This window comes from Rattus norvegicus, chromosome 12, assembly GCF_021556685.1.
Source record: "Rattus norvegicus strain SHRSP/BbbUtx chromosome 12, alternate assembly SHRSP_T2T, whole genome shotgun sequence".
NCBI lineage: Eukaryota > Metazoa > Chordata > Mammalia > Rodentia > Muridae > Rattus > Rattus norvegicus.
In genome coordinates, this window is record NC_141545.1 from 48,482,515 (window position 1) to 48,508,327 (window position 25,813).

The 25,813-nt window shown below is 50.6% G+C and overlaps 1 protein-coding gene and 1 long non-coding RNA gene across 4 annotated transcripts; one reads left to right on the forward strand and one right to left on the reverse strand.

Annotated features, from left to right (window-relative positions):
* Nucleotides 1-21: 21 nt before the first annotated feature.
* Nucleotides 22-8,719, reverse strand: LOC102548245 (uncharacterized). Of its 2 annotated transcripts, XR_015634880.1 has the most exons (4): nt 8,367-8,719; nt 3,231-3,279; nt 1,391-1,554; nt 22-662 (listed from the first exon to the last, which is right to left on the reverse strand). It is a non-coding gene; the product is annotated as an uncharacterized LOC102548245 (long non-coding RNA). The 2 variants fall into 2 exon arrangements; XR_015634879.1 differs by lacking the exon at nt 22-662 and having other exon boundaries at nt 1,205-1,554.
* Nucleotides 8,720-8,914: 195 nt separating this feature from the next.
* Nucleotides 8,915-23,508, forward strand: Mlec (malectin). Of its 2 annotated transcripts, NM_001013983.1 has the most exon segments (5): nt 8,930-9,295; nt 15,689-15,867; nt 16,370-16,546; nt 16,629-16,686; nt 18,405-19,381. In NM_001013983.1, coding segments are annotated over 5 exon segments (876 nt in total). In that variant the 5' UTR covers nt 8,930-9,063; the 3' UTR covers nt 18,635-19,381.
* The last annotated feature ends 2,305 nt before the right edge of the window (nt 23,509-25,813 follow it).

Here is a 25,813-nt window from a genome sequence, read left to right on the forward strand (position 1 = left end):
AGACCCGGTTCTTTGTTTCTTGGCAGAGTGTTTAGCTGAACTTTATTATTTGTTATGGGCACATGTATTTTGCCTGTGTGATGCCTCTGCATGGTGTACATTCCCGGTGCCCGCGGAATCAGAGGAGGGACTGGGTCCCCTGGAACTGGAGTTACCAGACAATTATAAGCTGTCATGTGGGTGCTAGGAATTGAACCCAGATCCTCTGGAAGACAGCCAGTACTTAGCCTATGAGCCATCTCTCCAGCTCTGACCTGGACCTCATGACCCTTCGCACGCACGCACGCATGCACGCCTCTCTGGAGGGCTGGCATTACGGGAATCCAATGCGGCACCTGGTTTTGCGGTGCAGAGGACCAAAGTTAGGGTTTCCCGGAAGCAGAGCAAGAGTTCTACCATCTGATAGGGATACCCCTTATTTCCTTCTAACATAGAGGACAGGAGAGACAAGGTTACCTTGTCTGAGGAGATGAATGCTGGAGCAGGAGTCATGCCTCCTGACTGCCAGGAGATTCCAGAGTGGTCAGGGAGACAGACATGCTAGAAACACCTTCAGATGTGATTATAGAGTGCGACCCTGCACTGAGGGAAGCAGACAGGAAGCAAACCGGAAGCAGACCTTGCTCAGACAGGAAGCAGAGCATGAGGAGGCCTGCCCTGCCCTAGGGAGGTGAGAGGAAGTGGTGTCAAGGGCTTTGCTCTGGAGGAGACCCCACTGAGACCGGCAGTTGCTCTGTGGCAGTTAGGCCTTGGGTTTGTTTACTGTGTGTGACTCGGGCCACGATGTGCCCTCTCGGAACCTGCTTCCTGTGTATAATGAGGAGGCGATTCCACACTGGGGACATTGACTTTTGCATCTTTAGGGACTGACTTTTGTGACCTGGCGAAATAGAGCCAATCAGTGGCGAAATAGAGCTAATCAGTGGGTTTAGCTTCCACAACTGACGGGCTGGAGGATTTTTTTTTTTTTTTTTTTTTTTTGGTTCTTTTTTTCAGAGCTGGGGACCGAACCCAGGGCCTTGCGCTTCTTAGGCAAGCGCTCTACCACTGAGCTAAATCCCCAACCCCGGGCTGGAGGACCTTAAAGGAGACATTTGTGAGAAGTTGTTTGGAATCTTGGGCAGGCTTGGAGCATACTTGAGGATAGGTGGAGTCCTCCAAATTTGTTTCCCTCCTTCAGCGTGTTAAAGAGTCACCTCAAGGATTTTTTTTTTTAATTACATGTGTTTGTTTATTTCGTGTGCACGCCTGTGGGTACGTGCAGCACGGCCAGAGGATGGCGTTTGGGAGTCAGCTCTCTTTTTCTACCATGGAGTTCCTGGCCCTCAAACTCAGGTTGTTAGGTCTGGCAGCAAGAGCCTTCACCCATTGAGCCATCTCACCAGCCTACCTGAGGGTTCATTAAGTCACCCATTTGGAATTGCCGCTGATTCTGATGTCATGCATGGGGTAAGAGCCATGATTTTCCATCCTTAACCAAATCTCAGAAGATTCCGATGCTGTCCGTCTGTGGACCACAGAACTCCACGGTATTCCAGGTGTGCTTCCAGGCACCTGAGGCAGGAGGGAGGGTTAAAGGCTAGAGCAGGGAGAGGGAGGGATGGAGCAATCTGTATCCTCAGGTGTCACAGCAAAGGGAGGACACTTGTTCTTAGACCTGGCAGGGAATGTGGGAAGGCCTGTGGGCCCCAGCCAGACGCCTGGGTAATCTCCATGTCACAGCGGCCAGCATGGCTTGGGAGCTCCAAATTCTAATAATCCAATTCTGGGACTAAGCCCTTGGCTCTGTGCCCCACAGGCCTACAGTTCTACTGGCTTAGCTCTGCCCAGAGACTCCAGATGAGGACATTTCAGAAAGGTAATGGCTTGTAGGGCAATATGAAGAGAAAGGGCCTCAATAGACAGCTCCTCAGCAGGCGGGGGAGCCCTCCAGAAATTAGCCAAGGAGAGCGTGGAGCACACAGTAGGCTAGGACAACTCTGTACCTAGTGTGTGGGCTCTTTAAACCATAAACACAGCAGCTGTGAAAAGGGAGTTGAGAAAAGTCGGGTCCGCTGGAAGGACTAAGTACTTAGGCAGGGGTAGGTTTCCTCTGAAGCCTGGGGTTCCTCCCTTACACTTTAGCTCCTTCCTTGCACCTTAGCTCCTTCCTTGCACCTTAGCTCCGCCCTTGTACTTTAGCCCTGCCCTTGCATCTTAGCTCCGCCCTCGCACTTTAGCTCCTCCCGCCCACAAGGTTATTTTAGGGCTTAGAATTCCATGACTTCTAGAACCAAGATGCATTTCCCTAGGCAAGGGCCCCTTCTGCTACCCAGAGCACTCCTCTAATATCCCTCCTGGGGCAGCTCCAAGTGTTACCTTAGAGCTGGGCCTAGTGGCACAAGCCTATAATCACAGCAATCAGGAAATGGAGAAGGGAGTATTGTGAGTTGGAGGGCAGCCCAAACTGTATAATCACATACCCAACACGCACGCACGCACGCACGCACGCACGTGCACCACCACTACCACCACCACCACCACACATGCTCACAATCTCTAAATAGGTAAATAAAATGCAATTTCAAAATTAAACGAAAACTGCTAGGGTGTGTCTTAGCGGTTAGGGAGCACTTCCTTAATAATCACAGAGGTCACAGGTCCATGAATTGCTTGCCACCCCCAGTTCTTTGAAACAAAACAAAAAAAGGGGGGGGGAGTGTGAAAGCTCAGCTTGCAAAGGCACTTGCCACAGAGCCGGTGACCCGACTTTAATCCCGAGGAAAGAGCTGACTCTTTTTTTTTTTTCTTTTTTTTTTCCGGAGCTGGGGACCGAACCCAGGGCCTTGCGCTTGCTAGGCAAGCGCTCTACCACTGAGCTAAATCCCCAACCCCGAAGAGCTGACTCTTGAAGTTGTTCTCTAACCCCCGCCCCCAATGTGTGCGATGGCACCCCTGCCTGTCTCAACACTCTTTAAAACCAACAAAAAACGAAACTATAAATAAAGCGCACATGCTAAAAACATAATAAAGATGTAGGAGCTGGAGAGAGGGCTTAGCAATTAAGAGTTGGTCCTGTTGGGCTGGAGGGATGGCTCAGTGGTTAGAGCACTGACTGCTCTTCCAGAGGTCCTGAGTTCAATTCCCAGCAACCACTTGTAATGGGATCTGGTGCCCTCTTCTGGTGTGTCTGAAGAGAGCAAGCAACAGTGTACTCATAAATAGAATAAATATTTTTAAAAATGCCATACCTTTAGTTTTGTTCTCCTCCTCAGTGCCGCCTTGCCTCACTGGGATTTCCTGTTGAGGAAAAAGCATGGGAAAGACAGTCATGAAATTCACTTTTAAAGTTTTTTTTTAAAAGTTTTTTAAAGAGATATATTTATTTTATGCATATGAGTACACTCTTCAGACACACCAGAAAGGGACATCGGATCCCATTACAGATGCTTGTGAGCCACCATATGATTGCTAGGATCTGGACTCAGGACCCCTGGGAGAGCAGTCAGCGCTCTTAACCTCTGAGCCATCATCTCCCCAGCCCTATTTATTATTTTTTAAAAAGGTTTTATTTTATGCATAAGAGGCTTTGCCTGCACGTGCGCATATATGTGTAGCACATGCATGCGTGGTAACGTCAGAGGCCAGAAGAGGGTGTTGGATCCCCTGGGGCTGGAGTTATAGAGAGTTGTGAGCCACCATGTGAATGCTGGGAAGCAAGCACAAAGACCTTGCAAGAGCAGGAAGCGCTCTTAACCACTCTCTGCAGCCCCCATTTTTAAATTTTTTAAATTGTGTGTGTGCGCGCGCAGGTGCGTGGGGGTGAGATGAGGGTGTAGGTGGGTGTCAGTGGAAGTTGTGTGTGCAGTGCCCACAGGGCCCAGAAGAGGGCGTCAGATCCCCCTGGGCTGGAGTTAAAAACAGTTGGTTGTGAGTTATCTGTCCTGGGTGCTGAGGACCAAACAAAACTCAGGAGTGGGGCAAAAGCAGCAAGAGCTCTTCACGGCTGACCCGTCTCTCCAGCCCCAGTGGAACCGTACAGGAACCTCCGGTTGACAGTGACAAACTCATCATCTTCGCTCAAATCTGGGTTCTGGCTCAAATATCTGGAAGTAGTTCCCCTGTGCCTCAGGGTCCTGCAAGGGGCCCCTGATCCTCTTGTGCCTGGCAGGCTCAGATTGCAGACCCACGCTGTCCCTGCACTCTTTGAGGAGGTGTCTGTCACCTGCTCCTGCTTTCAGCCCACTATCATTTGCAGAGGGAGGACAGAGTTTTGAGTTTGGGTTGGAATAGAAAACAGCTCCCCACACCTTGTCCTGCCTGGCAGGGCTTCTTCTGGAAGTGGTGGGAATCGGGGGGCGGGGCCAAGGCAATAGGAAGTAGCTCAGTGCGGGCTGTAGCCCATTCTGTATTCTCTTTCCCTGCCTCCTGTTTCCATCACATGGTGAGGAAGCTTGTCAGCACCGTGTTCCCTAAACTATGATGGTTTCCCAAAATTTGTGGGGCTAAGCAACCATAACCAACCGCTGAAAGCACGAGTCAGACTGAACCTCTTCTCCTTGGAGTTACGGATACACCTTCCTTTAGCCTCTTTCTTGATTATTAGCAATACCCCACTTGCCGGTGGGTGGTTACAAGGAACTAGCTCCTTGGGGGGCTGAACAGATGACTCCACAGTTAACAGCACTTACTGCTCTTATACAGGGCCTGGGTTGCCTACCCAGCACTCACGTGAGGGTTCACGACGGTCTGTAACCCCAGTTTTAGAGGATCCAACACCCTCTTCTGACTTCTGGAGGCACCAGGCCTGCATAATGCACCTACGCTTATGCACACGGAAGTGGGGGGGGGGAGGGCGGGCCACTAGGGTGGTAGAGGCAGGCAGATCTCTGTGAGTTCAAGGCCAGCCAGGACTGTATCGTGGGATCCTGTCTCAAAAAAGGAAAGTCCCCACACATGGTGCTTAGAGAGTGTGGCCCAAATCCTTTAAAGTTCTTTCTGCCTGCGATTTCCTTTGAGTTAGGCTTAAAGGTCTCCTCCCTCTTGCCTTGGAAGGACTGAAGCCCACAGCATAGCTTTGACCTTCCCTAATGGGAGTGTCCTGTGACTGGTGACAGCAAACTCCTGTGATCTCAGCTTGTAGGAGGCTGTGAGACAGGAGGTCACAGATTCCAGGCCAGCCTGGGCTGCAGGCAAGACTCTGCCCCCCAAATACAAAACAAAGCAAATGGGATTGCTCTCTGTGCTGGGTATTCTGACCCAGCTTGGTAGGTTGAGGTGCCCTGTTTATCATTCACAAAGCCCTGGCTTCCGTTCCCAGCATCTGGAAACTAAGCATGGTGGAGCATGTTTGCAGCTCCAGAGATAGAAGCAGGAGTTCAAACATCCTCAGCTGCAGAACAAAAAAAAAAAAACAGTTGTCAGGCGTTTGTGGTGGAGCTAAAGATAATTAACGTCTCAGATGAAGAATAACAGACAGAGTAGGAAACCTCTTGCCCACGGCCAGGCTGCTGCTAGGGTTTTCTGTCCCCTGGTGACACTGGCCTATCAGCTTCTGCGGGGAAGCAGAGGCCAGCCGGCCCAGCCTCCTTTCTGCTGATGGTGAAGACCCACTCAGTTTCTCTCTGACTGAAGGTCGAGGTGCCATGGGCTGGTTCTCTGCTTCTCTGGGTGGCTCTGATCCCTCTGCAATGTGGCTTCAAGAGGCCCAAGGTGAAGAATCTTGGCTTTGGGAACAGACCACCCATCTTTGCATCACAGGACTCTGAGGAAGAGGCAAAGTGGCCCCCACCCACCTTGTGTTTTTTCCTCTCGAGCCTTTACTGTGAGCTTATCCTTCAGGGGGAAATTATCCCACTATCTTAAAATAGACTATGCTTAATTAATAGCACGCTTTGTTCTTAGGATTCTTATCTCTACCGGAAGACACGCCTCCTTTCATGTTTGTGGGTCAAGGTGAAGTTGCCTCTGGGGGCTCACCAACAGCTGCTTTCATTTCTCACTTTTGAACTCTGGTTCCTGTTGGCTTTTCCCTCCCTGGGGCAGAAGGGTTTTTCCCAACTCGTTACCCTGGGGTGTTCACTGGGGGCCTTTTCTACTATTCGATTGCCAGCACGAGGTTGTAATTATTTCTTCTTGTATGATTAATAGCTACTGTGTACTAAATACCATCTATGAGCCAGGCCCTCTGCTAAGGGTTTCTGAAAGTTCTAATGGCATCTATAGAGGAAGCTGGGGCTCCGAGGGGAGAAAGGACTCCCCAAGTTCCACATAGCTCTAAAAAGTGGAAGCAGGCTTTGAATCTAGGTCTCTGTGCCCCGACACCCCAAACACTTAAGACTTATTTATTGACACTTAGCCCGTGGTCACACGATGCTCTTGGACTGGCAAGGTAGCCTAGCAGGTAGAGACCAGCTGCTGTCCTCAGCAACAGACAGCTACATCCTGAGTTTGAGGCTGGCCTGGCTTTGTCTTAAAATTAGAAGAAGAGGCAGTAGGACAGCTTAGGGTGTGCAGGCATTTGCCACCAAGCCTGACAGTTGATGATGAAATTCACCGACTCCTGAATGTTTTCCTCTGAACTCCGCACCCAAGCTGTGGCATGTACCTAGGTGCCTCCCCCACACCCCCTGTTTACAAAAGACTTTTTGAAAAGCATTTTTGATTCTCTTCCCTTAATGTGTGTGTGTGCGCGCGCGCATGTGTGTGCATGTATCTTTTATATCTCACAGTCTTATGACATGTATACAATTATTCTTTTTCAGAGGGGGGGAAACTGAGGCACCGAGAGGCGCATTCCTTACCCAGGTAACATAAGAGACACCTGGTAGAGCTGTTAATTTGCATCAAATATGGCCTCATAAGCAGCCAAGCTCACAGTGTAAGTGGGTTTGAAGCTGAAAGTTGTTGTGTGGTTTTACACAAATTACTTAACCTTCAACTTTTTAAGTTTCTCATCCATAAAACGGGGGACATTTCCTGTTTTTCAGCCTTCCGGGGTGGTTGTGAGATTCAGATGTGTGGGAACAAATGGTTGTAGAGAACCTGCTGTCAGGACCCGTCTTGGCTACGGTCCTAATATTGGCCTTGGATGGGTGTGTGATCTTTTTCAAGTTCCCTTCCGTGTTTGCCTGCATTTTTCCATGAGAAGCATATTTTTTAGCTGGGCCAAGGTAGCACGGACCTGTTATTTTAGCTACTCTGAAGGCTGCAGCAGGGAGATCAGGAATTTGAGGCCAGCCTAGACAACTTAGCAAGAGAATAACTGTTTTGACTCAAAGAAAATAACTGAAGTCTGGGGATACACCTCAGGGGTAGAAGCCTAGCACGCGCACGCGTGTACACACACACACACACACACACACACACACACACACACACACACACACACACACGATGCTGAGCTCAACCCTAGTTTCCCAAAAGAGCGGTGCAGGGCTAGGGGGATGGTGTCAGTTCCGTTTCAGGTCAGCAAAGGCTCAAAGATCTAAAAGAAAGGAACAGAACCCAGCTTGGGCTCAGCCCCAAACTGTAGCTCCCGTCACTTTGTCAAGGTCACCTGTCCTGAGAGAGTGCTGAGGATTTAAAGAAAACATTGACCTGGGCCTTGGCAATCCCAAAGCAGGGCTTTAATACACGTGTGTCTATGTGTCACCGACACGTAATGAAGGTCAGAAGACCGCGCGACCCATGCTTTGCAGCCACGTGGGCGCTGGGAGCAATTCTCCGCCAGAGCAGCTAGCGCTGTCAACCGCTGAGCCATCTCTCCAGCCGCCTGTTTAATTCTGAGACAGGGGCGCACTCTTGTAGCCCAAGCTGGCCTTTAAAACTCCTGGTAATCCTCCTGCTTCAACCTCCCGAGTACGAGCCCTGAGAATACAGGAATGTGTCACCTGGTGTCACCGTGCCCAGAGTTTTTATTTTCTATGTTCCTTTTTTTAAATAAAAGAACCTCAAAAATCAAAATTAACCGGGCTTCCTATGTTTCGTCGGCATAATCTGACAACTTTTGTCGTACGGACAAGGATAAGCACATATGGAACAAATGATTTCATTTCCTCCGCTTGGCTGTGTCCGAAAAATGGGAGCTTGGGGCAGATACCCAAGGGCATGGACGCTAATGTAGAAGAGCGCCGGGAGAAATGCCAAAGGAGGGATCTCGGGTCGCGCCAGCCTCAGGTAGTCCCGGCACCAGGGGGAGGAGGAAGCCTTAACTCCACTCAGGTTCTCAAGCCCTCCCGAGACCGTCGCCATGGAGACGTAGGCATCCTGGAGCCCCCTCCCCTAACGGCCACGCGTTTCCGCTGCGTTGGAGCATTCTGATTGGACGGCCTCCCGGACGCTACCACACACCACGCGCCTGCCAAGGGGTGAGGGCGGGACCTTACCCTCGTGGGACTCGCGTCCTGCCACCTGTACAAATGGCATCCCAGGGAGAGACTGGCTCCTATGATCCACACGGGGACAAGCCACTGTTTCCCCTGCTAGAGCCTGTGCTCTTGCTTTCTGAGGGAAAATGGAGGGGGGGGATTGGAAAAGGCAGCAACGCCCCCTTCGGAGCTGACTGGGTCCCAAGATCTAGAGCACCGGAAGTGCTGGCGACGTGTCAGTGCGCCCTTCTCTAAATCTTCCCCACCCAGGCCACCTTTCCTAGTCTGATGTGGGATTCCGGGGCGGCCTGGGCGCTGCACCCGCCACTTCCGCATGGAACCGCCGCTTCAACCGAACTCCCTCCCTCTGCGCGCGCTGCTTCTCGTGCCCGGTGGTTGGGCCGGAGCCTGGGCTCGGCCACGCCCCTTTCCGAACACCATAGCCAATAGGAGGGCCGCTCTAGGCAGGGTGGTGGGTAATTCATGAGGGCCGCGCCCTGATTGGTCGAAGCCTCCAGGCTGAGGGCTGGGCGGAGGGGTAGGTTGTTCCTGAGGTGGGAGGCGGCACCCGAGGCTGAGGAGGAGGCCCGAGAGCGACATGTCCCGGGTTGCTGAGGCAGAACGGTCCGTGGCGCTGTTTTACTGAGTCGGGGGCGGCCTGGCGGCCGGCCGAGGACGAGGGTCGGCAGGGGCTGCCCCCGCAGTGGTGGCCGCCATGCTGAAGCCCCGGGCAGCCGAGGGAGCCGCTGTGGCGCTTCTCCGGCTGCTGCTGCTGCTGCTGCTGTTGCCGCCGGAGCTCCGGGATCGGGGGCTCGGCGTGGCCGGCGCCGCTGGGGCCGGACTGCCCGAGAGCGTCATTTGGGCAGTGAACGCAGGCGGCGAGGCGCATGTGGACGTGCACGGGATCCACTTCCGCAAGGACCCTCTGGAAGGCCGGGTGGGCCGAGGTGAGAGCCCCTCGGCCGAGCCTTGGGATCCGCGGCCTGGGAGCAGGGCGCCGCCGCGGGCCTCGAGCCCCTTCCTCTCGACCGCGAGACCACATCCTTGGAACGAAGTTTCTCTCTGCAGGTCTCCCAGGGACCCGGCTAGAGCCCAGGGCCTAGCTCCGGCTCGAAGCTGCCACCGAGATCCCATCGAGGCATAGAGTTGGCGAGAAGTTATATTTAGATCTTTCATCCTGGCGTTTTTCTCAGCCCCTCATCCCACCCAAGCTGGGAATGTAAAGGCCAGGGGTGGCCTTTTGCCTGGTTCCTGGAGGCCTCGCAGGTTGTAGGTCACCGATTCCCACTGCTCTACCATCGCGACGATTTCCAGTAGATTCTTGCCCACCCATAAATCACCCGCTTCCCGGGCCCCTTTCTCCGGGAGTGGGGCTTGATTCTTAGCCAGAAGAGCAGAGGATCTTCGAAGGGGATAGTCCGGGAAAGTTTGGCGGTGGCACCCACCCCTACCTTCCTTTGGAATTTGTATGCTTAAAAGTAAGAGCCACCCGTCGGGTGTCGGTATATTGAAACTCCATCCTGCCCATGAGGTCAACCTATGTAAGGTTTGCGTATTCCAATGACCCTCCCCCACGCCCCCGGGTGATCCAAGAAGTATGATTCCAGTTTAGGGGGGAAAGTGGTTTTTACAGTTTACAGTGGCCAAATGAAAATCCCGAGGGGCAGATGGTTAAAAAACAGGTCCCTGGGGACCGTCTCTAGACCTAGTCAACAAACTTTTCTCTTTCACTTAACTGGCTGGGTTCTGCCCCAGGCGCTTCTGTTAGAGGTTACCCACAATCCATTCTTTGGAGAAAACTACTCTAGGTTCTTCCACAGGTAGGATTGAAAGACAGGTTTAGAAGGAAATTCGGGGATTGAAGAGCTGGCTTGGCAGTTAAGAGTGACAGAACATTCTTCCAGAGGACCCAAACACTAAGGCTGTCTGTAACTGCATTTCCCAGGGATCCAGTGTGCTCTCGGACCTCCATAGTCCCAGGCACACATGTGCACACACAGAATATATGCAGGCCGAACGCTATACACATAAAACTTTAAAAGTTAAAGGAAAGATATTCCTTATTTCATGTTCTGGGAGATTGATGCTGTATACTGGGTGCCGAGGCCGCCTAGTTGGCCATATGCCTTTCTGGACAACAGGTCTTCTTTTCAGTGTCTGTATGTGGCTCTTTTAGCTTTACTGAAGGATTTGACTTAGTTTCTGTGTCCTGAGAGTTCTGTTGTGTGTGTATTATCTGGATGTGGTGGCACACACCTATAATCTCAGCACTTGGGAGGCCGAGGCAGGCAAGTCCCTCCCTGATTGTTGAAGGCCAGTCTGGTTTACATAGGGAGCTCCAGGTCAGCCAGAATTCCAGGGCTACAATGTGAGAGTTTGTTTCACACAAGAAACCAGAATTGATTGCTTTTTTACATGTAAGGACCTTGGTGCATGGGGCTGTTTTCTGTAGTTCTGTGTCCTGGAATTCATTTAGACCTGGCATGTAGGTCCCCTGGCATGTAGGTCCCAGGAACCTGGTTTCCGCTGAGTCAGGGCTCCAGATCAGGCAGCCAAAGCCAGACTTTGTAACAGCAGGGTCATTACTGCCTCTGTTGCTGGTGCTTCTCTTTCCTCATGATTGTGGGCAGAGAGGAAGGAGCTCCTGAGGAAACCAGACAGTTGGTGGACTTTGCCTCTTGAGATAATGGTGGTGAGAGCAGTTGCAGCTGGTTTCTTCATTCAGATACCCAGCTTTACACTAGCTCCATTGTGCTACTGTTGGGTCCCCAGTACAGAAGACCGAAGATTGTCATCTTTAGTCCTGGTTCCGCTCTTACTCAGAAACCCTGCTTTTAAGTTGTTGGTACAGGTGATTTAGTTTTGATGTGCTCGGTAGCCAGCCAGGCTCTTGTGTCCTTGGATTGTAGTTCCCTGGAGGCCAGAACATGTGCGTGGGTGCGTGCATGCGTGTATGTGTGTCTCCTACCAGACTCCTCATAGTGTTATCCCAGAGGGGTGTGTGTGTGTGTGTGTGTGTGTGTGTGTGTGTGTGTGTGTGTATGTGTGTGTGTTGGGGTGTCCTACCAGACTCCTCATAGTGTAATCCCAGGTGTGTGTGTGCGTGTATGTGTGTGTTGGGGTGTCCTACCAGACTCCTCATAGTGTAATCCCAGTTTGGACACTAGCATTTGGGGTGATGCAGAAATGAAGGCCCCCTGCCCCAGACTGTCTGCTTGTTTGGGTGTGGCTGGCACTAAGGCATGGAGAGAAAGAAGAGTGGGGGACACTACTGTGGCTTGGGCTAGCGTGTATTAGAACTTACAGTTTCCTAAGAGCAGTGCAGTGCTTCCTGGCATCAGGTGTAGGCCCCAGATAAGCTTATGCTTCCCCTTAGCCATCAGCTTTCTAGTTTCTTCTGTGCTGAGGAGTTGGCCTTGCCAAGGGAAGAGCAGCTGCTCACACGCCTTTCCCTCTCCGGATCAGGGTGTGCCCCTTATTTGGAGACCCTTGTCTCATGTAGCTATTTATGCTGATTGGGAGCTCTGGCCCTCGTGCCTTCCCACATGGCTGTAACACTGTTGCAGCGCTGAGGAAAGTTCATTTTCTGTTGAGTGAGTTCAGAGATTTGTTGCCAGCTTAGTCCAGATAAGGGTTTGGCCTGATTTTGAACTTGCATTCTTAGTAGTTCAGCATTCTTGTAACTGAGTGGCCTGGGGTACCCACCCAGTGGCTTATGCTCCTAACGGCACTTGATAAATGTTTATTGGCTTTCTCTTCTGCCCTGGGATGGCTAGTGTTCACAGCGTGGAAAGGCATCTTATACCGAGTGCTTCAGTTCAGCAGATGGGAGTACTACTGTAAACAGTGCTGCCACATGGTGTGCGTGGGGGGGGGGGGGGGGCTTTGACGTTGGTTTGTCTTGAGACAAGGTTTCAGTTTGCCCAGGTTAGTCCCAAACTTAACCATGTAGCCTTAGGATAACCTTGAACTCTTGATTATTCTGTCTTTACCTCCCAAGTGCTGGGATCACAGGCTTGTACCAGGCCTGACTCTCCAGATTCTTGATTTGGTTGCCCGTGATGACTAGATCCTGCTATTGAGTATTTTATAATACGTACAGGTCACAGAGTTCTTGGCTTGGTTTAGGGGACACTCTTTTCTTAAGGAGATCCAACCCCTCTAGAATTTATGGCTCGAGGACCTTGCTTACTGCCCTGAGCCTTGTCTTCCTTCCCGACAGTCACACTGTCACATGTTAGGTGCCTCTCACAGGTCTGCTGGCCAGAGGAGGGTAAAATGCTGCTACTGTCCTTTCTTTCTTCGCCGTTTGGTGACCTTTTACATGAAATTAAAAGTAGGTCAGAATGGGTGTCCAGAGGGAGAAATATCTGGAGACCTGAGCCGGTCAGGTGACTTACTGTTTAACCCTAAAGTGGACCCTTTTGGGGGCTGCCTTTTGGCTAAGGAAGGATTTAGCCTTGAGGAGGTAAGAGCTCGGTGGGGTATGAGGCAGAAGGGAGGTGGGAGAGTCATGGTTTGCTGATGGCCAGAGGTTTGTGTAGAGTTCTGTTGCTATTCCGTTGCTAGTGGGAATGTTTCTTGACGTTTACAGGTAGAGGGTTCAGGTCATAGGTTCCTTGCCTCTATCATTCCTCATAAATGATCAGAAATTAACCTTTCTTGAAAAAGAAATGATTGAGAAAAAGAATCTAGTGTCGGGGACTAGAGGAAGCAATTCATTTATTTGTTTTTAAACAAGGTCTCATCCTGGTCCAGATTGGCCTTGAATTTGTGGCACCCTCCTGAGTCTGGGGTCATAGGTGTACTTGGTACTTTATGGTGGGTGCTTCCCACATGTTCCTGCTGGATGCAGATTTTCCTTTCATCTGTGGCTTTCTAATTCATTTCATTACCTCCTTTTAATGTTTTCATATTTATTTATTAAGACAAGAACTCTTTGTGTAGCCCTGCTTGCCTGAGACTAGCTCTGTAGACCTGCCTGACCTGCAGCTCATGGCGCTCTGTCTGCCTTGCCTCCTGTGCTGGGCTTGCTACCCTGTTTTCTAAACTCCCAGAGCAGAGGTGTTCTTTTTAATGCTCACTGCCTGTCTGCCCAGCGGGCATTTCTGCCTGTTTATCTTCTGTCTGTCCCCTCGAGGGACCATCTGCTAAGATTCTTCCAGGTGTCTCCCGCCTCTGCAGTTCTGTGGGGTGGTGATAACCCCATACTGTAGTTGAGGAAATGGACCGAAAAGAAACAACTAGTTCAGCATCAATAGGAGCTGGTAGGGTCAGGGTTCAAATCCAGGCCTGTCTTACTCTGAGGCTGGGTTGGGTTTTCCAGAGCCTGGCTGCCCTCAGAGCAGATAGAACATAGGCCTTTGGCCTCCTTCCTTTCTGGTTAACTGAGCAGTGTTGTGCCAGCTTCAGCAGCGTGCCGACTGTACACGCAGTCTATGAAAGGAGCCTGTTTAGCTGTCAGTGTATAAAGGCTAATGAGGGAAGAAAAACCCTGGTTTTGCTACTCTGTCTCTTGGGACTTCATGGCAGATCTCTTAGGACAGCCACTTGGGCTTAAAGGGAAACCAGTTAAACCTAATCCCAACTGTGTAAGTCTTGCTCACTTGGCAGTTTTCTAAGCTGTGGAACCGAGACTGCTACAGACAGCACCGCTGCTGACTTCTCAAGTTTTCCATTGGGGGGTGAGGGGTCCACACAGGAACAGCATTTTCTGTGTATCAATAAACAAAATCTAGCTAACGTTCCAGATTTGCAGGAGTCCCAGCCCTCCTGGGAGAAGGAAACTCTTGGCACCCAGTTGGAAGAGAAGTAGCCAGTTGGGAAGGAGCTGGGGCGTGTTAGCTCACATCCTTTGTAAGCATAAGCCGTGCGTGCGTCTTGATTTCCTGAGGAGACACAGGGAGAAGAGTCTGAGGACAAAACTACAGCAAGTTTCCTGTCCTGTTGTCTCCTGTGTGCAGCTGATCACAAGGCTAATGGCACTTACAGGAACTGTTAACACGTGTGTTTATATTTTTGAGGACTTGACCTTAGTCATTGTGACTATGAGTTCATCTTTCACCTTTTGTCGGGTCCTTTTCCTTTGAAATGATGGTGACCTGGAGGATAGCACTATAGCATTATGTTCTAGGTAGTGACTCAGATAAGCTCAGACACCTCAGGGTAGTGTAGTCATGGCTGGTCTGCCCATCTGTCAAAGAATCAGGTGTCAGGTGTCTTCAGGTGGAAGGCGGACTTAAAATCTTCAGTTCGTGCAGAGAAAAGGCACACTCCTGAAGTAGTCTGGGGGAGATTTTATTGGATGTTGGCAAGCCTCACTGTGTGTGTATGCGAAAAGCACCCGTCAGGATTGTCCCTGTCAGATGCATGAGTATTCTTCTCTTGGGACTGGAGGGTGGTATGTCTTTGGAAAGATCCTAGTTTAGTTTGTTTTGTTTGTGGGGGGCACATTTACAACTTGTTACCGAGAGGACTGGGGCTGTAGAGGATTCCTTTACCCTTGTCAGCCCTAGAAACGGGGAGGCGGCTCTGGAGACCAGCAAGTGTCTCGAGGCAGACTTCTGTGCAGGGTGCAGCGCTCCTTGTCACGCTGGCCCTGCCGCTGTACAGTGCTTTATCCAAGTGGCTACTGTGCTGAGCCTTGGTAGAACATTTCTCCTGTTGCTTAACCGAGGCAGTGGTGAGGGGAGGGCAGCGGAGGTGAGTTCTCAGTCTGGCATGTGAGGTAGCTGCATCGGGAGGAAGTTGCAGGACTCCTTCCTCTCCTTTAGGAGCCTGTTTATCTTTGCCAACTTAGGAACCTTTTGAATAAAAATTTTGAAAAACAGCAGCAGCAGCAGCAGCAACAGCAGCAGCAGCAACAGCAGCAGCAGCAAGCACAGCTAGTTATTATATGTAGTGAGTGATGTAGTAAACGTAAAAGTGAGAGTGGATAATCCAGGTTGGTTTAGACTGAGAAAACTCCTTTGAACCGATTAGAGTTGCTGGTTTTTCAGTGGTCTCTGGAGGTTTTCCCCACGACTCTCCTTGAAGAACTCTGCAGCATCCCGTTCCCTTCATGTCAAGAACGAGACTCACTTGTTTCCACCCTTTTCCCAGCATGCCCAGGAACTACGTGTAAGGTTCTGTTGAAGTGATTGCTGTTTGGTTTCTTTGATGTTTCTCCTCCGTGTCAGCAGCCATCTGATTCTTGTCTTTGTGTGAACTCTCTCTGGAACCAGATGCAGAGAGCGTGGCCCTTCACTGAGAGTTATCAGAGTGCTGCCCTGGAAATGCTCTGGCGGTCCTCGCTACTCCTTGTCTTGCCTCTGACGTGCTTCTCCTTGTGTTCTCCTTAGCCTCAGACTATGGCATGAAACTGCCAATCCTGCGCTCCACCCCAGAGGACCAGATCCTCTATCAGACAGAGCGGTACAATGAAGAGACTTTTGGCTACGAAGTACCTGTCAAGGAGGAGGGGGACTATGTGCTGGTGTTGAAGTTTGCTGAGGTTTACTTCGCACAGTCTCAGCAGAAGGTGAGGGTGCTCAGGTTCCTTCCTACCTGACCAGTGACACACCGCTGCTTTCGAACACTTCAGTCCTCTGAGGCCAGAGTAGAAACCTGTGGGCCTCCTCATAAGGGAGGAACTGTGAGCTCCAAGGGAAAATCGGATCCTCCCACCTAGAGAAGCTGCATCCCCTTGCCTATCGGCTCTACCAGTCTTGGGGTTGGTAACAAAACTGGTACTCTTAGGAACCTTCTGCTCACTTCCTTCCTTGATTCTCAGCAGCTTATCCCCCAATTGTTTTCCCTGGTGCTCTCCTGTCTCCTGTCCCCCTGTAAGGCCAGCATGGAAAACCTTGGCAGTAAAGGGTTGTGACTTTGTTGGCTCTGGTGAAGAACTGCAGCCACCTTGGAGTATATCCAGAGCCATAACTTAAGCTATGAAGCCCAAGCAGGTACATAGTGTCTAACTTCTTGACAGGATTTGAAGCTGGTGGTGTTAACATTTGTCTTTTCTTTTTTAATCCTGGAAGGTATTTGATGTCCGATTAAATGGCCATGTTGTGGTGAAAGACTTAGACATCTTTGACCGTGTTGGCCACAGCACGGCTCATGATGAAATCATCCCCATGAGCATCAGAAAGGGGAAGCTGAGTGTCCAGGGGGAGGTGTCTACCTTCACTGGGAAGCTCTACATCGAGTTCGTCAAGGTAACAGTCACTGTGCCTCTCGTCGAAGGGAGATGGAGGTGTTTGCTGCCCCGTGGCCTGACTGTGCGTTTCTCTCTCCTAGGGGTACTATGACAATCCCAAAGTCTGTGCACTCTACATAATGGCTGGGACAGTAGACGGTAAGTCAGGATTTTACTTCTGCTTCTTTTTTTTTTTTTTTTTAATTTCTTTTTTTCGGAGCTGGGGACCGAACCCAGGGTTACTTCTGCTTCTTGTCTAGCACTGAAGGATATGGTTGATGAGTGCTTGAGGTAATTTGGCTGGTCATTATTTTGGAAATATTTAAAACCAAATTATGGGGAACTCAGAGTCAGATGAATAGGGACAAAGTTTCACATAGTGCTGGCCACAAAGGGTTAAAGTCAGGTCTGTTCATCCTGCCTGTTTAATCAACAGTTGGTCTTTGACAACATTTGTTTTTCCTCCCCTTGAGATAGAGTCTCTCTAGTCCTGCCTGTCCTGGAACTCACTGTGTAGACCAAGCTGTTGTTTTTGACTCAGTTTCCCTAGTGTTGGGAGTAAAGGTGTGACCCCACACCCTGCTTCTGTGACAGATTGTAAACCGCACTATGAGTTGGGATGGCTCCTTTCGGAGTCCCCACCCTTATTTTACTCGGTTAGAATCACCTGCGGACTGGCAAGAGGGCTCATTGGGAAGTCACCCACTGCTAAGACCGGTGACCTAAATATGTTCCCTAGGACCCACATGCTAGACAGAGAGAACTGACCCCACAACTTGTACACACACACACACACACACACACACACATACACACACACACACACACACACGTCCTAGAATTATCTGAAATATGTCTGTTTCATTTGTGGATTGGGCTCTAGTCCTTTGGAGAAAAAGACAAACATAAGCGTCCCTGTGGCTTGGTTGTGTTGCTACAGTACACCAAGGTAACGCTCACTGTCAGTGTCTCCTTGGATCACTCTTGATAGAGTTCTTGCTCAGGGTTTAATTACTCTGCCTGCCGACCGGCCTTCCAGCTGATTTTTGCAGGGAGAGCTTGATCTTACTGGGTTTTGTCCTCTGTCTTTTCTCTGTGCTATTTCCTGTCTTATCGTAGCCTTAATTTTTTTAGACTTATTTTATGTGTATTTTATCAGTGTGCATGTGCTTGGCATGTACTTGTGCAACTGTGTTAGTGTGTGTGTTGTATATGTATCACGTGTGTAGTGTTTTCAGAGCTCTGAAGAGAAACTAGAACTTCGGTTATGCCATGGTGGCATGAGCAACCATGTGGGTGCTGGGAACTGAACCTAGGTCATCTGCAAAAATAGCCAGTGCTCTCCAGCATGGCGCCATCCCGTTAGCCCTGGTCCTTGTGCTGATACCTTCCTTCCCTGCTCAGTGCTGATCCGTATCTTCTAGGAAGGTGATACTTTACACAGGCTCTGCTTGGGTTCCACAGGAGTCAGGGCAGAGGCATGGTGAGTCTGGGAACCTGAGCCTCGTAGATCAGCCCTTCAGTGTCTGTGTCAGAAGGAATGTGGACATAGAGAAGGACGAGGAAGACTTTGAAATAAGTTTTAATTGTCAGATCACTGTCCCTGCCTATTGTGGCCTCTTGGAGTTTTGAAGAAGTAAGGCAGGAAGGGGCAGTAACCTTCCCATGAGGAAGGCCCTACACTACTGTCTTAGTATAACTGCCGTGTGACCACTGCTCCTGTGCTCTGCTGTTGAGGTTGAGACTTTCTCCCTTCCTATGGGCCCTGGCTAGATCACAGGGCTCTCCAGTGTGCTTCATTCACTGCTCTGAATGGTCTCATGGAAACGCTCTGGGTCTTAGTGTACTTACAGGGTATTTTCTTTCGTTTTTATTAGATGTGCCAAAGCTGCAGCCTCATCCAGGATTGGAGAAGAAAGAAGAGGAGGAGGAAGAGGAAGAATATGATGAGGGGTCTAATCTCAAAAGACAGACCAACAAGAACAGGGTGCAGTCAGGCCCCCGCACACCTAACCCCTACGCCTCGGACAACAGCAGCCTCATGTTTCCTATTCTGGTGGCCTTCGGAGTGTTCATTCCAACCCTCTTCTGCCTCTGCCGCTTGTGAGAACAAATGACCATCCTCAGCAGGGTGGATGGGAGGGGAAAGAAACCAGCCATGTTGGTTTCTGTATTCTTCACAGTGTTTTGCAAAAGAGAAACCAAGTCAAACAGCACACACTCACACACACACACGCGCGCGCGCGCGCGCACACACACACACACACACACACACACACACACACACACACACACGAAAAGAGATAAGAGAAGCAGTGTGAGTGGGGTCGACCCACCAACATTGGCCGCAGAGCTGCTCAGTCCTACTCTGCCTAGCTGGCCCCCAGCGCTCTTTTCCTATGGGGTACTTAGGTGAGTGGATCCTTTTTCTCCAAGGATCCTCACTATATATATACCTAGTAGAGAGGACTCTGAACTCGGAGCAGTCACAGCTCCTGGTTTTTTAGGTTAGACATTAACAAACAGCGGGAAAATGTCACCTAGCCTGGAAAGACCTCAGTGGGAGTTGGGTGTGTTCTGAGTTTATGTCCAAATGTGGTTTCAGAATTCATGGTATTCCAAGTATGTGCGTGGAGGTAAGGACAGGAAAAAGCAAAGGATTGGAAAAGAGTCAGTGTGTCCTTCCTGGGAAGCCTTCCTAGGTTGATCTGTGGACGGCTCCGCCTCACGCCCCTTCATTGTCATCCCATCTTGGTGTGGCCAGTTAGAGGGCCATCTGGTGCCCAGGACGACTAGTGTGTGTCGATCCTCAGATCACCTACAGCTCGTTACTCAACAAATGGTTTTGATTTCAGTGCCTGTTGAGGATTTGATTTCTTCTCGATTTTTCTCTTACTCTGGTTCATCTGAAATTTCTCACTTCTCAACCATAGAGCTAAGTCATTGTCAAAACTGGGCAGGAGATAGGACATTGGCGTTCTCTCTGCTGGGGTGTCTGACCCTCCACCACCTCACTTGTTGGTACCTCCCTCCCTGAGTTCCTGAGCCAGCAGCTCTCACTGGCCCTCCGTAGGGTCGTGTTGCCAGGGGACAGGGATGCTTTCCAGCCTGCAGCAACAGAACACTTGACCTTAAAAGTCTCTTCTGGTCTTTGGATTAGAAAAGGCTTATGTTAGCAACCTCAGAGACTTGAGCCCTGCTAAGTGACTGACCACTGTTTAGAATGTCCAGAATCTAATGTCCATCTGTCCCCGTGTCCTCTGTCCTCTTTCAGCTAGTTTAGGCTTATGCCTAGAGTCACCCCAAAGAACTGAGACTGGCTGCACCAGCCCAGCTGTTTTCCTCATTGATCAGAACAGTACGCTCTGCTGCCCTCTCCTCCCCGTCCAGTAGCAGTTAAGTTCCATCCAAGTACGATGGGACTGAAAGACTCCTCGTCGGCCGTAGTTCTGGAGGCTCTGAATGTCTAACTTTAGCATCAAAGTGTCTGTCTCAAATTCCCAGTAAACACCTCTGTAGGAGATGAAGTTTCTGTGTCCCCCATCTTTCTTTTGGTCACCTTCATCTGTCTGTCAGTTAGGCACAGTGAGGGACAGCCCAGCTGCCATGGAAGGGGTTTTCTAGGTCAGAAGCAGCGGGGTTTGCTCAGCTTGAGTTGGAGCGGTGTCAGTCTCAGGCCAGGCCCATATTTCTGAATGTGTTTAAATTTTAGGTCTGCCTTATCAGACATTTGAGCTGTGTGATGTGGTAGCTCTTGGGCCATGTCTTGACTTTGGCTTCTAATGGTGACTCCAGGCCAGCACTCAGTCATTTGAGAACTGTCGTCTATTTTCTCTGTGACTCAGGCTAGCCCTAGGGTACTGAGTTGGCAGTGCACGGCTGTGGCCTGAAGTTGCTGTCAGGAGCACTTCCTGGAGGGCTTGCAAAGGTCCTGCTTCTACAGGATGAGGTACTACCGGTCTTGGGGACGACCTGCCTTGGGCAGCAGATGTCCTGACTAATGGGGCAGCTGCCAGTGGCTGTGGGTCCTGGTCCATCACTATTTACAAACCTATGGGCCACTGTCAGCACATTAAAGGAGAAGAGGGAGAACAGCTGCCTCTCGTTGCCTTGTTTGCCTGGGTCTCTGGGGAGGGAGGGGTCCTGCTTTCTCACCCCAACCCATCCCTTTGGTGACTCAGAGTCGCAGAAGGAAACCCTGACTCCTGGGGCCATTTCCTAATGGTACTGTAAGCCAAGCAGCTCGGTTTCTGCCTCTGTTTCCAAGCCCACCCCTTCCCAGAGGGATAGGGACAGGGTCTACTGGCTTTCCTCCAGTTGTGTCTAAACGGAAGGAACATCTTTCTGTAGCTGACAAAACTAAAAGGGAAGCCACGAAACAGAAGGAAAGGAGTGTGGCAGGGGCTGGGGTAGATTCCCCTAAGCCAAGCCCGCCCAGCTACTAAGAGCTGCTTCTCGTTGAACTTGAAAGCTTTTCCCTTCCTCCAAGATGATGTAGGTACGGGAGGTTTGGGTTAAAGGGGTTGGGTGGGGCAGGCTTTATTTTTATTTTCGTATTGTGTGTGTCAAGAATGACTCCATTGTTCATGTTGCTTTTTGCACTGTTTGTTCCCCTCTGTGTTTTGAGCTAGAACAAGGAGTTTGCCTGGGATTGGGAGCTGTGAGTGGTGCCAGTCGGGGAGTGGGCTGGAGAGGCTCAGGGGTTCTGTTTTGAGCTATCCTCTGGCCCGGGATGTAGAGAGAAGGACAAGATAGCAGAGGGTGGCTCTGTGAATGTTTTGGGAGGAGCAATTGAGGACAGCTGGGTTGAGTCTGCAGGTTCAGTGTGGATGAGGTCAGTCAGGGGCCAGCTGGCCTCTGCCTGCTTGCTTTAGGTCTTATTCAAACTATCTTAAGTATTGTGCCAAGAAATGGTTTGTGGGACTCATGTCCCCTAAACCATTAAATCTGTTGTTTGGAAAGTCTGCAGTCCTGAGGAGGAGCTGCTCACTAGACACCCACAGATCTGGCAGTTTAGAAGGCAGCCCTCAAGGGCCCATCGTGTGAGAGGCACTGCCTGTTGACTAAGTATGTGACCTTTTTTTCCTGCTCCTGCTGAGTAGGAGATCCCAGGGTCACGTGAACCTCAGTGAGATGGGTAGGGTTGAGCTGTGTTTGACTCCTGCGTTGTGTGGCTGGGAGCAGTTTTAGAATTGTGGTTTGACTTTTTAATTTTGAGAAGCTTCTGTTTTAAGGAATTTCTCCTTCTTGTCTCATTCCCGCCTCTGCTGGGAAAGCCTGGCCTGGTCTAGAGTCTTAGCTAAGGATCTGAGAAAACAGCCGCAGTATTTCCTTCTCTTAGCACTCAGAGCCCTCTTCTTAGAAACTGGCTCACCTTTCGGAGTCCAGGGAGGAGTCAGTAGGGAGTCAGTGGGTTCTCTCTCCTCCCTGGGAACTGGTCAGCCCCGGTCAGCACAGTGCCTTTTCCTCTCCTGCTCTGAGTCAGGTGGGCATCCCCTCTAGATTCAGGTCTGGGCAGGGGTCTGATAGTCCCTGCTGTGGGCTGTTTCCCTTTCTCTCCCCCTCCTTGCTGGCCTACTCCGACATAATTCAAGTGTCTTCTTGCCTTGGGGAACCTTAATGGAGTTGTGGCCACCACATGTGACACTTCTCTGTGACTCTATAAAGACCTAGGAGAGCATGTGAGCATTTTCAAATGAGAGACCTAACAGATGCTTCTGCTGTTAAAAGACAGCTAGGGAGGTGACTTTGGGTCTCCTGCTGTGGCCTCTGAAGAAGGTGATTCTCAGGTGAGACTGAAGATACACAGACAGACTGCAGACACCCAGGATCTGCTCAGAGATGGCAGAAGAGTTCAGCCTCTCCTCTAGGGAAGATGTAATTAGGGATCAAAGAGTGCTAAGAAAATTGCAAAGAAGCCTTACTGCTCACGCAGAGAGCTCAGGGCAGCTTTATCCTCCAGGTGGAACTAAAACTGTTAGATTCTCCAACACAGGAGAGGAGCAAGGGCTAGGTTTCCTGATGATGGTAGCTGACTAGCGTAGTGCTGTGGTCAGTTGCCAGGGAGGGCCAGTTCCTTTGTATGTGTATGGCTTGCTGGCCGGCCGATGTGTCTTTCCTGGGCTGCTTTTGCCTCCTTTGCTCTCCGTGGCCAGATCATCGTGGTAAGAGCAGACTTGGGGACTGGTTGGCTTGGCAGGAAAAGAACAGAGCGCATCTCTTGGGATGGGCTTCTCTCAGGAGTGTAAAACCAAGGGGCCGGGAACAGTAGTGCCTGTGGAAGCTGGCAGAGAAGCCTTGGCGCTCACATCCAGCAGTCTTGTGTGACGGGAGCACGCAGCATCGGGAAGAGCAGAACTCCATCCTCACCTCTATTTTGAGCTTCGTGCTTTATTTCAGTCTGAGGGAAACAACAACAAACTGGAGTGCGTTTCCCGTCCTTTCAAAGGACAACTGTCAGGAAGCCTCAACGGTGCCAGGTGGGAGGGGAGACTTGGCAAGGAGAGATGTCATGGCAAAACTAGGAAAAGAGACATTCTTAGCTCTTCTCTTTCCTGGTGTGCCATGATCCAGGGAATGAAAAGAAATTTGACCCTGGATTAGTTCCTTCATTGGAGTTACGGAACGTTACCTTTTCTCAAAGTTCCCCCAGGATTGGATGGCTGTCCATTCTCAGCTCAGGGTAGCCTCTTCAACCACTGTTGGCCCAGCCTGGCTTGTCCCTCAGTATGAACTTGGCTGCTTTGTGTGGAATCCAGTTCTGGAGAGCAGGCGTCAAGTCCTTAGCCTTTGTAGCGCTTTATTCTTTCCATCTCTCCCTGCGAGGCCAGCCTGACTCGGCCACGCCATGCATCTACAGCAGCGTGGCAAGGTGTAGTGAGGGACCTTGAACCTGGCTGGCCAGGAAAGCAGCAGGGGTAGGTAGAGCTGTCGCTCCTTCTGGGCTGTCTCCATCCGTCTCTATCCCTTCCATGCCCCACCCACTCCCACCAAAAAGTAAGAAGTCAGGATGTTTTCACTGTCCATTGCTTTGTGTTTTAATAAACAATTTGCAGTGATGCTGTGTGGAGATTGAATTTAACTCACAAAGGGGTAAGCTGGCTGCAGTAGCACACACTGGTCATCCCGACTCTTGGGAGGATTGGGAATTGAAGACCACATTCAGTTAAGTACTCCGTTAGATTGTCAGTCTGGACTCCACCCCCACCACTAAAGACCAGGGAGATGGCTCAGCGGCCACCAGGACTGATGACCAGAACCTGATCCGCAGTGTGGAGGAAGAGAACTGACACATGCTGTGGACCCCTCCCCCAAACACATACAATAATAATAGAAGGTAAAGGTAAGGAATGTGGGAGAAGGGGAGGGCTAGTGTGGGGCCAGCAAGACAGCTCAGCAAGTAAGGTCCTTGCTACCGAGCCTAAGGCTTGACTTAGACCCTAGAGCACACATGGGAAGAGAGAACCGGTATCCCACAGGTTGTCATCCGACCTCCAGACACAAACTGGTCCACACTTCCTCCCAAATCCTCATCTGACCACTTGAGCCGGCACTCCAGGAGAAATCAAGTTCCAGTGTTGTTTGTTTCACTCAGACTGGAATACTCAGCCTTGACCTCTGGTCAAAGGCACATCAGGCCTCAGGCTGTGTCTTTCTGTCTGTGCCCTCCATTGAGGCCACCTACAATAAAGCGAAGCCACAGCACATTTCTCTTGCTTCCCCTTCCCTGGCAGGAGGAAGGCCAGAGTGCAGGAAGGAGGCTTAATGTCACTTACCTACCTCAGGCAGGTTAGTAAATGGTCAAGTCGGCCACCCGTAACCCAGGCTCTCCCTCAGCTAGCCTAACTGTAGCAATCCTCAAGTGAGCCTTTGAAATGGGCTGGCCACAGTGCCACTTTACAGATGTTACTCTGTGTTTTCCCTTTGAGAGTGACTGGCCCACGGCCACACCGCAAGAAAAAAGCGACAGGCAGGATTCTTGGTTTATTTATTTACTTTTGTATCAGCGTCTGACGAAGCAACCTGGTTGGCATGGAACCCACTATGTAGACCAGGCTGGTCTCCAACTCACGAAGCTCTGCCTGCCTCTGCCTCCTGAATGCTGGGACTAAAAGTTATGGCCACCATGCCTAGTCCTCGACTCTGGATCTTGGTGGTTACTCTCTGTTGCCTTTCATCTCCCCAGGATGTTTTGATGTGTCTCCAGAACATACCCACTTTCTCCAAACAGTAACGGAAGTCTGGCTTTGTGTGAGGAAGGATGAGTTTGCCCTGCCTGCTGGGTCATTCTTTCAATGGCAGAGTTCAGCATTTCTTAAACAAAGATTTATTTATTTTATGTGTGTGAGTACAGAGGAGGGTATTAGATCCCATTACAGGTGGTCGTGAGCCACCATGTGGTTGCTGGGAATTGAACCTAGGACCTCTGGAAGGGCAGTCAGTGCTCTTAACCGCTGAGCCATCCCTCCAGCCCAGAATTCAGCACTTAGCTCTAAGAATAAAAGCCAGTGTTGATGGGGTCCATTCTCAGGCCCCATGGAGCCTCTGGCTGAGACCTCTCAAAGGTAATTTTTTTTTTTTTTTTTTTTTGGGAGCTGGGGACCGAACCCAGGGCCTTGCGCTTGCTAGGCAAGTGCTCTACCACTGAGCTAAATCCCCAACCCCGTAGAATTCTTTACCATTCAGAGGTAGGTGTTACCATGGTGCAGCACAGCAGCAGTGACCTGGCAAATGGGGATGGGACCTGAAACTGCACCGCTGTAGGGACTCTCAGGGAGGGACATTGTCTGACAGAAGAGCATGGCCAAGCGCAGCTGTTGGGTTGGACCACTCTGTGGGGCCAGATAGTAATCTTACTTAGGAAATCAGGCTCCGGGTTGGCTGGAGCCTGTGTGCCAGACCTTCCTCCATACTTAACACACACACACCCCACCCCGTCCTCCATAGAGGGGAGAGGTGATATTCTAACACTTACTGGAAAGCTTCTTGGAGCAGAGGTGAGGGGGTCAAGGCAAGAGGGGCGGAACCCGGAGGCTCTGGAGCGACAGTCCCAAGAGTCTTAGTTTTCTTTGTTCTCAGTCACCTATGGCAGTAAAAAGTAAACCTCCTTCCTCCTCGGCTCAGACCTTGTACTAAAAACTGAGGCTGCGGGGTGGCTTTGACTTCAGCACTTGGGAGGTGGAGGCAAATGGATGGATCTCTGGAAATTCGAGGTTCGAGGCCAGCCTGGTCTACATAGCAAGTTCCAGGCCAGCTAGGGCTATATGATGAGACCTCAATAAATAAA

Excerpts from the sequence above, each read along its gene's own strand:
- Mlec (XM_087578521.1), top strand. The coding sequence starts at position 9,064 with ATGCTGAAGCCCCGGGCAGCCGAGGGAGCCGCTGTGGCGCTTCTCCGG. Across the intron at positions 9,296-15,688 it reads GGAAGGCCGGGTGGGCCGAG|CCTCAGACTATGGCATGAAA; the intron begins GTGAGAGCCCCT and ends TGTTCTCCTTAG. Across the intron at positions 15,868-18,404 it reads TCGCACAGTCTCAGCAGAAG|ATGTGCCAAAGCTGCAGCCT; the intron begins GTGAGGGTGCTC and ends CGTTTTTATTAG.